General features: G+C 39.6%; 1 protein-coding gene across 2 annotated transcripts in view; it reads left to right on the top strand.

Moving 5' to 3' along the window:
* MAP3K3 (mitogen-activated protein kinase kinase kinase 3) overlaps positions 1-12,275 on the top strand; it is a 63,018-nt gene that overhangs the window by 5,001 nt on the left and 45,742 nt on the right. Inside the window, exons 2-3 of one of the 2 annotated variants that reach the window (XM_079132354.1) lie at positions 3,289-3,410; positions 5,240-5,332. In XM_079132354.1, coding sequence (XP_078988480.1) covers positions 3,289-3,410; positions 5,240-5,332 — 215 coding nt within the window. The remainder of the gene's footprint in view (positions 1-3,288; positions 3,411-5,239; positions 5,333-12,275) is intronic. The other variant, XM_079132355.1, reaches the window with a different exon arrangement.

Below are 12,275 nucleotides of genomic sequence, written 5' to 3'. Positions count from 1 at the left end.
CTGTGAACACTCTTCCCTTTCCCTTCCTATGTTCCACCTTCCTCTTCCTCCTCCCCGCCCTCTCTTCCAATTTTTTTTTTTTTTTTTTTTTTTTTTTGCGGAACTGGGGATTGAACCCAGGGCTAGTGGGCTATTTCCCCAGCCCTCCTCCATTTTTTTGGAGGTTGGATACTGGGGATTTAATTTGGGGCCTCACACTTGCTAGCAAGTGCTCTACCACTGCTCTGCACCCCCCACCCTTTTTTTATTTTACATTGAGACAAGGGTCTTGCTGAGCTGCCCAAGCTAGTCTCAAGTCTGTGATCTTCCTGCCTCAGCCTCCTGAGTTGCTGGGGTTATAGGCATGTGGTTGACGGTGTCTTGCGTTTAACATTTGTGTGTGTGTGTGTGTGTGTGTTTTAAACTGTGCTGGGCACAGTATATATGGAAAAAAAGAGAGTGGAAAAAAACGCTCTACTGAGCTGTATCCCCAGCCTTGGTCCATGTTTTCTATAAACTCATATTTTTGTATGGTGTTTATTCTTTTACCCCTTGAATTGAAATGCCTTGAAGAAACTTTTAAAGCTTTGTAATGGGGCTGGGTCGTAGCTCAACAGTAAAGCACTTGCCCTGTTTCATGAAGCCCTGGGTTCAATCCCCAGTGTCCTAAAAACAAACAAAAGAATAAAACTTTCTAATGTATAAAACATGATAAGTGTTTAGTAAATGGTTATTGTTAATGATTAAGAAATTTTCAGGATTAAATTTAAGTGCTAAGGTAGATTAAGTGGCCTCCAGTCTTTTTCCACTGACCTTTTCCTATTGATGATAATAATAGCCAGCATTTTTTTAGCATTACTAAATGTTAGGTACCATGAGAAGTAATTTGTAAGTTAATTTGTTCTTTCTTCCATCCTTTCTTTTTAATTTTCACAACAAATCTGTGAAATAAAGCTTTTATTATTCCCATTTTGCAGATGGGGAAATTGAGGTTTAGGGAGAGTAAGTTTTGTTTGCTTAGGAATACCACACTGAAGAGGTGCAAATAATTCAGTTAAAATTGCAATCAAGGAAGAAATGCCTAAAAAAGCCACTTGATTTGCTTCCCTGTCTCTATCCATGTCCTCAGTTTGAAGTATCAGTTGAAGAACTTGTTTGCTTCTAGTAACTTTGACACAAAATCAGATTCTGTAAGCTTGTTCTCTTGTATCATTCAAATGATAGTGTCAGATCATTCCTTAGTGTGTTCTCAGTGCTTAAAACTACCAAACAAGTTTATCTATTAAGCATTATTGGGAATTGGTTAGCTTAACTTCCTGGAGACAGAATTTGTTAATCTGATAAACCAACTCTTATAATAGCATCATCTGATACAGAATTAGAAATAATTCTGCCAGTCATACTTGTGGATTTGACTCAAAAAAGTGTGTGTGCTTTATTCACATTCCTGTTTATTCAATATCAGAGTTTAGACAACTGAAATTCTCCCCCACCTCCTCTTTTTTGTGTGTGTGCCAGAGATCAAAGCCTGGGCCTTATGTGTGCTGGGTAAGCATTTTACCACTGAGGTACACCCTCAGCCCTATTTTCTAGTTTTAAAATCTTGGTTGTAAGGCTAAAAAACAAAACAAAAAAACAAGATAGTCCCCCCACTACCCCTACCTCTGAGCTATATCCTCAACCCCAAGTTCTCTTTCTCTAAGGAGTATATAAGGAAGTTGCTAGAAAATATAACATAGTGATGGGACTTAATGTGCTTTAATTTTGACTAATGTCTTTTTGGAGATAACTACTTCCCATTTGTTGTCTCCTCTGAATGCTTTCCCTACTATAACTTTGTTGCCCTGTACAAACTTTTGTGTATGTTTTGAAGTAGAATCATAGGGAAGCTACTTTTCTGGTGTTTTTCTTGCAAGTTTTAAGTCTAATTTTACTTTTCTGGACAGACAAAAACCCCTTTATAGGCACTTTTGTCCTTCCTTTCCTTTACCTCCTTTGAGGTGTGGCGGGCATCTGAGCAGAGTAGTCTAGGAAGAAGGGAGAGGCAACTAGTATGGGAGAAGAAACTGGAATCATGCTGTTCTTTCCTTTCCATTGGGGTATTAGAATATTTCCAAGGGACAAAGATAAAGGGCAGAAGATAGGCACTCTCTTTGGGAGGAGTCTTTTGTACTTGCTTCTTTAAAAGGTGTATCCCAAGTCCCCGAGTGACTCACTTGTCACCAAAGCTTGTGAGTGTATGTAACAACTCATCCCTCATATTTCCTTCCAGATCAACAGATTTATTTATTTTCAACCTCTAAATGTTATTTGAATGAACAGAGACCTCTTGAAGAACCTGGGAGAATTTAGCAAAACTTGGAATTGGGCTGATTTGGGTCCTGCGTTTGCTCAGTTTCCAGTATATGAGAACTCTAGTACTTTATGCTATTTCAAGGAAAGGAGATTGAAAGTAATGCCAGTAAGGTAGAGACAATGCATTGCTTGGTCGGGTAAGAAAAACAATAGAACTGCCCTTTGACTTTCCTATAGGAAGCAGAAGGGCTGTAAACTTTGTAGAGCTGGGGGTGGAGGGGCATTCAAAGGCAAGGCTTGTAAAACAACTCTGTTCCAAGTATCTGAGGTCCTTGTTTCGTACCTTTTAAGATTTGCTGTCCTACATGTAACGCTTTAAGAATAGGTCTGGGACTGACCATGTCCCATAATCTGCTCTCTCTCTGAATTTATCTTTTCATTATCATTAATATCCTATTACACTGTACTGTGTTGTTCTGCACTGCAACTTTTTTTCCTCTTTTTTTTTCTTTTTTTGCGATACTGAGGATTGAACTCAGGGGCACTCTACCACTGAGATAGATCCCCTGCCCTTTTTATTTTTTATTTTGAGTCAGGATCTCATTAGCCCAGGCTGGCATTGAGCTTACTATCCTCCTGTGTCAGCCTTCTGAGTTGCTGGGGTTACAGGTATGTACCATCATGCCTTGGTTACAACTTTTCATCTGTTTTTCATGTTGAGTTTTTCTAATACTGGACAAATTACTCTTTTTCAGTACATCCTTTAGTTGCAATCAGTTGGTAAATATTGTCAGACATCTGACTGAAGTGCTTTTAAAAATTCATTAAAATTCAAATTGTCATAATCTGACCTTAGTTATCTACTTTAGGAAGGCATCCACTGCAGTGATTGTTGTTACTGGGTCTGTCATTTTAACTGGGCAGAACCCCCTAAGTATTAGTTGTATAATTTGTGGAACTGCTTTGCTGGTCTCTGTTTAAGTCCCTTAGCCTGTGTGTTCTTTTTCATTGCAGATGAACAGGAGGCATTGGATTCAATCATGAAGGATCTGGTGGCCCTCCAGATGAGCCGACGTCCCCGCGTGTCTGGATATGAGACCATGAAGAACAAGGACATGGGTCATCCAAATAGGCAGGTATGTGTGGCCCTAATAGAGTTTAACTAGATTTGTTAGGGACGGATTTTCCAATTGGAAATATATGATAAGTTAAGGCTACTCTACTAACAGGCTTGAATTCTGTTGGTTCTTTCCTTTCACAGTCTGTTGAATGGTAAATGATGTATATCAACCAGGTATGAGTCCATGACTTGGAGACCCAAAGCCTTGTGCATAGCATTTCATTTACAAAGAATGAAAATAATTCCTTCACTTGTTATAGGAAGAGTATTCATACATTTTTTTTCCTTTACTGATTATTTGGCAATTATTCAGATTTATGCTTCCTAATTCAGAAGGATTTAAAAGTATACTTTCAAGTATGTACTCAGCAAAAATTAATTAATTTTGGCATTAGCTTGGGTAAAATATAACTAGGAAAGGAAATTTTTTCATTAAAATGCTACATATGTACTTGGGAGGCTGAGGCAGGAAGATGACAAGTTCAAGGCTAGCCTCTGCAACTTAGCAAGACTGTGTTTCAAAATAAAAAGGACTAAGGATTTAGCACGGTGGTAGAGCACCCCTGGGTTCAATCCTCAGTACCACAGAAATAAATTTTTTTTAAATTTAAAAATGCCACATAATATATTCTAAAGGCAACAATGAATGATTTTGTTGTTATTGTTTATAGTTATTTCCCATTATTGACTCATAATATATAGTTGAAAGTATCTGTTTGATTGAGAAACATGTGCTTCTTTACTAAAACATCTCCTATTTTTATTAACGTTTAAACCTGTGTGCTCTTGGGAATCTTCTCACCTCTAGTGTCATTTATTGCTCTGTTTCCTGGGTACTTTGGCTTGCAGAGAAGAGTGATTGGCTGGGGAGCTTCCCTCCCTAGTAGGTATCACCAGTGCTGTATCCGATGGTTTTGCACATTTGATGAAAATTTGTCCATGAGATCCTTTCTCTCATGAGCTAACCTCTTCTCACATTTGCATCTTATCTACCAGTTCTTCCGAAGTATCCTTGGTTCCTAGAGAAAGCATAAGGCTCTAGAATTTTTTCTGTCTGTGGTCTTTGAGATAGAGCCTCCTAGAGTAAGTATTTCCTGCCTTTAGGAATTCTAAGGGGCCCTTGGGATGGAGAGGATTCTTTTTGTTCCATGTTATAATGGAAAGATGTAGTTTAGAAAGCTGCTTTTATTGTAATTATCTTGTACAACTGGGCTAGGAACAGATTAGGATTCATTCTTCTAATATTTTCATACATTAGTCTGTCTAATTGTATGTGTTCTCCCTTGTTGTAACTTATTTACATTCAAAGCCACTTTTGCAAGGAGCATTTTACCAGAATTGAGTTCCCTCCCCCAGGCTTGAGCCTAATGACCTCAGTTTCCTTCCTGTCTTCCTATGTGGAGTATGCCTGCGAACACTGCTCCAGTTAGCTGATCTTTCTCCAAACTGGACTGTTAGCATGGATATCACTTAGTGGGTGAAAAGGGGAAGCTGTTTTGAGTTGGAAGACACAACGGGACTGTCTGAGAAAAACAGTAGTGGATTAGTCCCCTATAGTTCCTTAACAGGAATTACGTTTTAGGAATCCTGCTTAGAGCCTAAAAGCTATTATGAAAGAAGTCCTGATTTTTTCCTGTGCCTGCTGTTATGTTATTGGAGTCAAATCAGTGGTTGTGAAGGTTGTATAAAGAACTGACTTTTTTTAAAAATTAATCCTCACGGGGTACTGGCTCTTTGAACCTACAAGTTACTTGAATAATGTCACAATTTACTTGAATAATGTCACAATTTTATCTGTTACATGGAGGATACAAATCATTAACCTCAGTTTTTTTGTTTTTAAAGAAAAAACACAACAGCAGCAGCTCAGCTCTTCTGAACAGCCCCACAGTAACAACAAGCTCGTGTGCAGGGGCCAGTGAGAAAAAGACATTTTTGGTAAGGACCTATGTTAACTGTTAAAGATGAAATGTGCTTTTAATTTTGCTATTCATTCTAGAAGAGTGGAATTCATTTCCCAGACAAGTTGTTTCATTGAATTTGAAGGGACCACCATTTACTCATGATCCGTGTTCTGTACCTCTAATCATTCCTCACAATACTCGTAAACAGCCTCTCAGTGCTGTCTGATAAACTTCCTGTGATGACAGGAATGCTCCATATTTGTGCTGTCTAATATGGTAGCCAATAGCCACATGTGTCTGTTGAGCAACTGAGGAACCAGATTTTAAATTTTATTTACTTTTTTTTGTGTGTGTGTGGTGTGCTGGGGATTGAACCCAGGGCCTTGTGCTTGCGAGGCAAGCACTCTACCAACTGAGCTATATCTCCAGCCCTCTAAATTTTATTTACCTTTAATTAAGTTAAATACATGTGACTGGTGACTATCGGAGAGTACAGCCTTATATACCGTATAAAGTATTGTTATTCAAAAAGAAATTAAGTCTATGCTTAGAGATACGTAGAGATTCATTGGTGCCTCCATACTTCTACACAGATCATGAGTTTCTACAAATTATTATAAGCTCTTCAATGGGAATCCTATCTAAGATTCTGTTGTTGGGGGAATGTGAAGCTCAAGGTTTTAGGCAATATTGGGTAAAAAGGCAATGAAAGTGTCAAGATGGCTTTTCCCCTTAAGTCAAGGTTATAGAATGATTTCTTCTGGGAAGCCTAGCAGCTTTCACCAGGAGAGGTATTCTTCAGCAAAAATCTTGAAAGCAGAAAGAGAATGCAGTTATAGAAGGGAGAAGGTGAGATGAGAGTATGGGGAACACATAGGGGAGAAGTGTTTACAGTTTATAATTTAGCGTAATAAAAGCACCTGGAAAGTTGACATGGGACTTTACAATTTATAGAGTAAATTAATGTTTGTTGTTGTTGTTGTTAGCTTAGGCCTAGGATAGGATGAAATAACTTCTTTCATTACAAATTTTTCACCAGAAGGTCCATGCTTAGGAAGAAAGAGGAATGAAAGATCGGAACCTAATTTAAATGGCTAAGAGATACCAAACTGAGCTAAGAAATGTCAAATTGGGCTAAAGATTCAAATTACGGAGTTGCAGTTGAAGGTAACCAAGTGTTTTAGCTAGTTGGTTTTTATTCATGGGTGGAATGGTGTTGGCAGAAGCAAAAAGCTCTTCAGTGTGCGAGTGGCAGTGCTGGCTACAAGGCCAAGTTGAGACGGGCACAGCCTCAGGGGGCTCAAGCTCCGCATAGCCAAGAAAACCAGAGGAGGTGGGTTCATTGATAGAATTGTTTGGTGGCTGAGGCTGGATGAACTGGGAAACCTAACTCAACATGTCTGATTGGCAGGAATTAAGACATCCTCTTCTTTTAAGTAAACAGGGTTGATAATTAATTGAAAGGGAGAACGCATCTGGGAACAAGTAAACATTCTGAGCAGCTATGAAAGTATTATGGGCAACGAGATGCTCAGCCATGAACTAGGAGACTGGATCTGTGTTCTGTGTATTCTCTGTACGTTTGGTCTCTGGAAACCTACAGCATGGTTAGAGCTGACTGAATATTTTAGGTGTAAGGCACATCAGAGGTGTGACTGGGGCCTGTGGATGGTTTTGCAGGCCATGATGTACAAAATTCCCTTAGCTGTCATTCACTCACAGTGTTTATCAGTGGGTACTAGCTTTCTGTAAGGCTGACAGCGCCCTGTAGTAAAGAGAGCACTGGCCTAGAAGTCATAGAATTGTTTGTTAATCATCTGTTAACAAGCGATTTTATAATTTACCGAGTATTTTCCACAATGATAGTTAATGTATGTAATATTTTAAGATTTTACATGTGTGTAATATTTTAAGATTTATAGAGCTTTTACACAAAGGTAATTGAGTAGAATCAGGTAGCAAACCCAGATCTTCTGACTCTTAGTTACATTAATTTTACCAAATGTAAGTCATATAGTCTTTCTGAATCTCAGTTTTTCCTTCTGAAATGTAGACATAATATCATATTTGTTTACCTCATAAGGTTGTAGGTAAGATCATGAACAGAATATATTTTGTACATTGTAAAACAAAAGTATAAATGTGAAGTTGTAGTGATTATATCACTTCTCTTCTAGCTTTGTAGGTGTGAATTTGGGGAAACAAACAATTTCTAACCACAACTATACGTACTGTTTTGGAGTTGAAAGGCCTAAGTTTTTCCACCTTTATGGAACTGTCATTTCCAACTATCTGATTGATGATCTTCTGCAAACTTCTGGATCTAGTCTAATTTTAGAAAACTCCAGTAAAGGAAGAAATAGAATCTTTATTTCCACTATTCTGATTTCCCTTGAATCTTATCAAGATGGTAGTAAATGCTTGATCAGAGCCCACAGTCTGTATCTGACTCTCCAGACAGTCCACTAGTGGGTCCTTCTGAATGGAAAAACTGCTTTCCTTGTGGCAGACATCAGCAGGGCAGGCCCTTGGCTTTCTGTTCTAGAGGAAGAGTATCACAGGAGCTGTTCTCCTAGCAGAGTGGATGATTTTGAGCAGACTGCTTTTTGCTTTTACTATGACAGACCTGACTCTTAAGGACTTCCCTTCTCTTTCAAGGGTTGTTGAAAAGAGGGTCAGCCAGTTTGAAAATAAGATATACAGCAACACACAAGCCTGGTATTTTTTTTTCTAAGAAGGTTGGTTTATAATCATCTCTTCTGCTGAACTCTTCTGATCTCTTTTGACTTTCCTGAGTTACACATGTAAACATGCAAATAAAATTTTTATTTTCATTGCCTTTTTTTTTTTTTTTTTCTGTGCTGGGGATAAACCCAGGGCCTTGAGCCTATGAGGCAAGCACTCTATGTACTGAGCTATATCCCCAGCCCTGTTGCCCTTTTCTTTTTCTTTCATTTATTTACAATCTCTGACAAAATAAGGACTCCAGTTCCAAAGATGTGGGAAGCCATCAAAGGTATTCATCAAATGCAGGAAGAGGGAGCAATACAGAATCAGAGAGAGGGTAAGACAGGTAATGACTAATTGAGTCCTCTGCCAGAACAAACTAGTTCACAAACCTTTGTTTAATAAACAGTGATTTTTTTCTGGATTCTCAAGAGTTCTTTTGGATTACGTGTTTTCGTATTAGCCCAGACTTGGAGAAAGTCACTTCTTCTTAAATTTGGTGTTACTGGTGTCTTCCATTGTTTCTGCTGATTCCCAAATCTAGCTCAACCTTGAGGCCTGCCCAGACCCATTTCAGAGTGTGGCTCTTACTATTACGCTTACTGGGCACTTGAACTTACCTAAACCTGAATTTTTATACCAGAACTAATTTTCTTTCTTTCCTTCCTTCCTTCCTTCCCTTCCTTCCTCCTTTCCTTCCTCCTTTCCTTCCTCTTTTTTTTTTTTCCTGGGGATTTAATCTAGGGTTGATTTACCACTGAGCTACCTCTTCAGTTCTTTTTATTCTTTATTTTGAGACAGAATCTCACTAAGTTGCAGAGGGTTTCACTGAGTGGCTGAGGCTGCCCTCAAAGTTGCCATCCTCTTGCCTCTGCCTCTCAGTTCCTGGGATTAGCTCCACAGTTTTTTTTCAGCAGCTATGTCCACCTCTGTTCAATTCAACCAGTGAGTATAGTCAGGCTTCTTAGAAGCATAAAAGAAATGTTAGTTGTATTCCCTGTACCCTAGGATTACTGGGAAATGAGAAATACATGAAAAAAAGAAAGAAAACTACTGTAGTATGCGACTGTGCCTAATCGATTGTATGGTCCAAAGAGTGAGTGCTGTGAGAAATCAGGAAAGTGAAAGGTGTGAGCTTGAGCCAGAGGAGTTATGGGGTCATTTCTTGTGGAGGTGGCCCTTGAATCCAGTCTGCGAAGGTTGTGTAAAAGTTCAGTTAGGTGGAAAGGAGGAAGAGTGACACTCTAAGTCAAGAAACATTGTTAAAGGCTAGAGGAAGGAATAGATTTGGCATATTTCAGAAAATAGAGTGAGCATTGGTCTGACTGGAAAGGAGAGTCCTTGGGGAACAAATAATATGTGATGGTTAGGTGAATGGAATGAGCGTAAGTCCCAAAGGATTTCAAATGGTGGTGGAGAATTTGGACTTTATGGCATAGTTAGGAGTGTCCCTGATTTTTTTTTGTTGTTGTTGTTTGTTTGTTTGTTTGGTACTGGGGGATTGAACCCAGGGACACTCTACCACTGAGCTACATCTGCAGCCCTATTTTATATTTTATGTAGAAACGCGGTCTCACTGAGTTGCTTAGCACCTTGCTTTGAACTCGTGATCCTCCTGCCTCAGCCTCCTGAGCTGCTGGGATTATAGGTGTATGCCACTGCACCCTGGTATCACTGATTATTTTTTGAACAAGAAAGGAATACGGTGAAAGAGATGATTAAGATAGTTGGGGCCAGGCACAAGGGCACAAGACTGTAATCCCAGCAGTTTGGGAGGCTGAGGCAGGAGGATCATGAGTTCAAAGCCAGCCTCAGAAACTTAACGAGGCCCTAAGCAACTTAGAGAAACCCTGTCTCTAAATAAAATATAAAAAGGACTGTGGATGTAGCTCAGAGGTTAAACCCTCTGGGTTCAATCCCTGGTCCAAAAAAACAAAAAAGAAGTAAAAGAAAAGGTAGTTGGGACTGGAACTGGGCATGGTGGTACACACATGTAATCCCAGTGACTCCGGAGGCTGAAAAAGGAGGATCACAAGTTTGAGACCAGTCTCAGCAACTTAGTAAGGCCCTCTGTCAAAAAATAAAAAGGGCTGGGGATGTGGCTTAGTGGTTAAGCACCTCTGGGTTCAATTGCTGGAATAAACAAACAAAAGACAAGATACTTAGAACTGTAGAGGAAATATAGAGTGGGTAGGAAGTGGGGAACTGAGAAGTACAGAGGTAGCCTTTGGAATCCAGAATCAAGGGGAAAGGGTCCCAGCAAGGGTGATGTCAGGAAGAATGGGAAGCAGAATCTTATTTCAAGGGCTTCTGAAGGGAGAAATTGGAACTTGGTATCTGTGAGGTGGGTAAAGGGAGGAAAAGATCAAGTAGAACCCAGGTTTAAGGCTGTGTAGCTGAGAACAGTAGTACCAACTTAGAAACAGTGATTCTGAGAAGCAAGATTCATTTCAGAGGGTAGTTGATGTAGACACACGTGGCTAGGTTAAGTTTCAGATTATAGTGGGGAGAAAAACTTGAGAGTGTGTGAGGGGTGTGTGCGTGTATATGTGTGTGCACTCGCACACTGGTTTTTGCAGGTCCACAATATTAACTCATTTGGCAGTAAAACTTGTCTGAGTGGATACAGGGCTATTTATAATCTTCCTCTGTTCTACTTATTGTGAATATTCTTTTCACTGCAAAAATTAGAAGAGCTTAGATAGCTAGTTTGTACTGTGTAACAAATGAACTTTGAATCTCAGTGGCCAGTATGAGGAGGGAGAGGAAAGTGTTCCCCAGTCACTTAGCAACTTGGGTTGAGGGGTTCTCTGCTATCTTGGGATATGAGACTTGCCAGGAAAGAGTATAGAACTCAATTCTGTTTCTAGCTTTTGGTCAGAAATAGGCACAATGTCCTATACTAACTTTAGGAAATGCACGAGGATGCAGGAAATACTTGTGAGCATTCTGCCTCTCGGGCGGGAGTGCTGCCCTAGTCACTTCCCCAGGGTTGGGGGAGGATCATGTGATATACAGAGTACACACCATGTTAGCTCTCTAAGTACTAATGTGCATTCTGAAACACTTTTGGCTGCAAGGATTTTGGCTAAAGGATAGTAGACCTTTTTCAACACTTAAGTATCAGGAACTATTCTAATTTTTTTATGTAATTATATAATTCTTTTGGTGAATCTGCCAGATAAATGCTATCATGATTCTTTCTTTACAGATGAGGAAAATGAATCACAGAAGTAATAAGTTCAGGCTCATAAGAACTCGGCAATTATAGAGCCAGCATTTAAAGCAGGTGGTTTGACTCTACTGTTACATTCTTAACTACATATCTGCCTCAAATACATGGCAAGCAGATGAAGTTTTGCTTCATAGATTGAGATTGGACATAGAAATTTGAGAATATTCTAATTAGACGTTGACTTGGTGAAGTTTATCCTTACTGAGAAGGTGTAAGTAAAGAGGAAGAAAGCCAGAAGTTGAAGGTTCGTGGTCACATGGTGGGAGGGGTGGGAAAGGGCATGAAGAAGAGGAATCAGCAAAGAAGCAGAAGTAGTTAGAGTGTTAGGAGTTAAAGTGGTAGCAGGTTCCCAGAGGAAGTCTCGGCTACCAGTGCCGAGTCGTGGCTACCAATGCCCCAGAGAGGCCAAGGAGAATGGTTGCCAGGAAGGAATTGAATTAAGTTATCTTATATCCATATCGTCAGCCTGACAGGAGAAACAGATTTAGAAACTCAGCAGATTTGGGCATGCCATGTCATACATGGAAGCCTGCATCTTGTGTTGGGATGGCTGTGATGACATTAGACAAGGCATCTTTGTCACTTCTTGTTTTCACAGGTTTGGTTAGACTTGAGTAGGAGTGATTTGTGGTTTCGAGCAAAGTTAATTCATTCTCTCTCTCTCTCCTCTCTCTCTTTAATTTTGGTACCAGGATTTGAACCCAGGGACACTTAACCACTGAGCCACATTCCAGCCCTTTTTTGTATTTTATTTAGAAACAGGGCTTCACTAAGTTGCTGAGGCTGACTTTGAACTTGTGATTCTCCTGCCTCAGCCTCCTGAGCTGAGGGGATTACAGACATATACCACTATGCCCGGCTTAATTCCCTTTGTGACTAACCTCATGTAGAGAAGTACCCAGGTTATGACCCATAATGAAATAAATTTAGTTCCTTCAGTCTCATAAAGGATCTGAAGAGGTTCCTTCATAGGTATATCAAAATATAATGTTCCAGGTTAACAATGAGAGAGCTA

Source organism: Sciurus vulgaris, assembly GCF_902686455.1.
Source record: "Sciurus vulgaris genome assembly, chromosome: 3".
Lineage (NCBI taxonomy): Eukaryota > Metazoa > Chordata > Mammalia > Rodentia > Sciuridae > Sciurus > Sciurus vulgaris.
The sequence above is the reverse complement of the archived record's forward strand: the minus strand, read 5'-3'. Positions and strand labels throughout refer to the sequence as shown.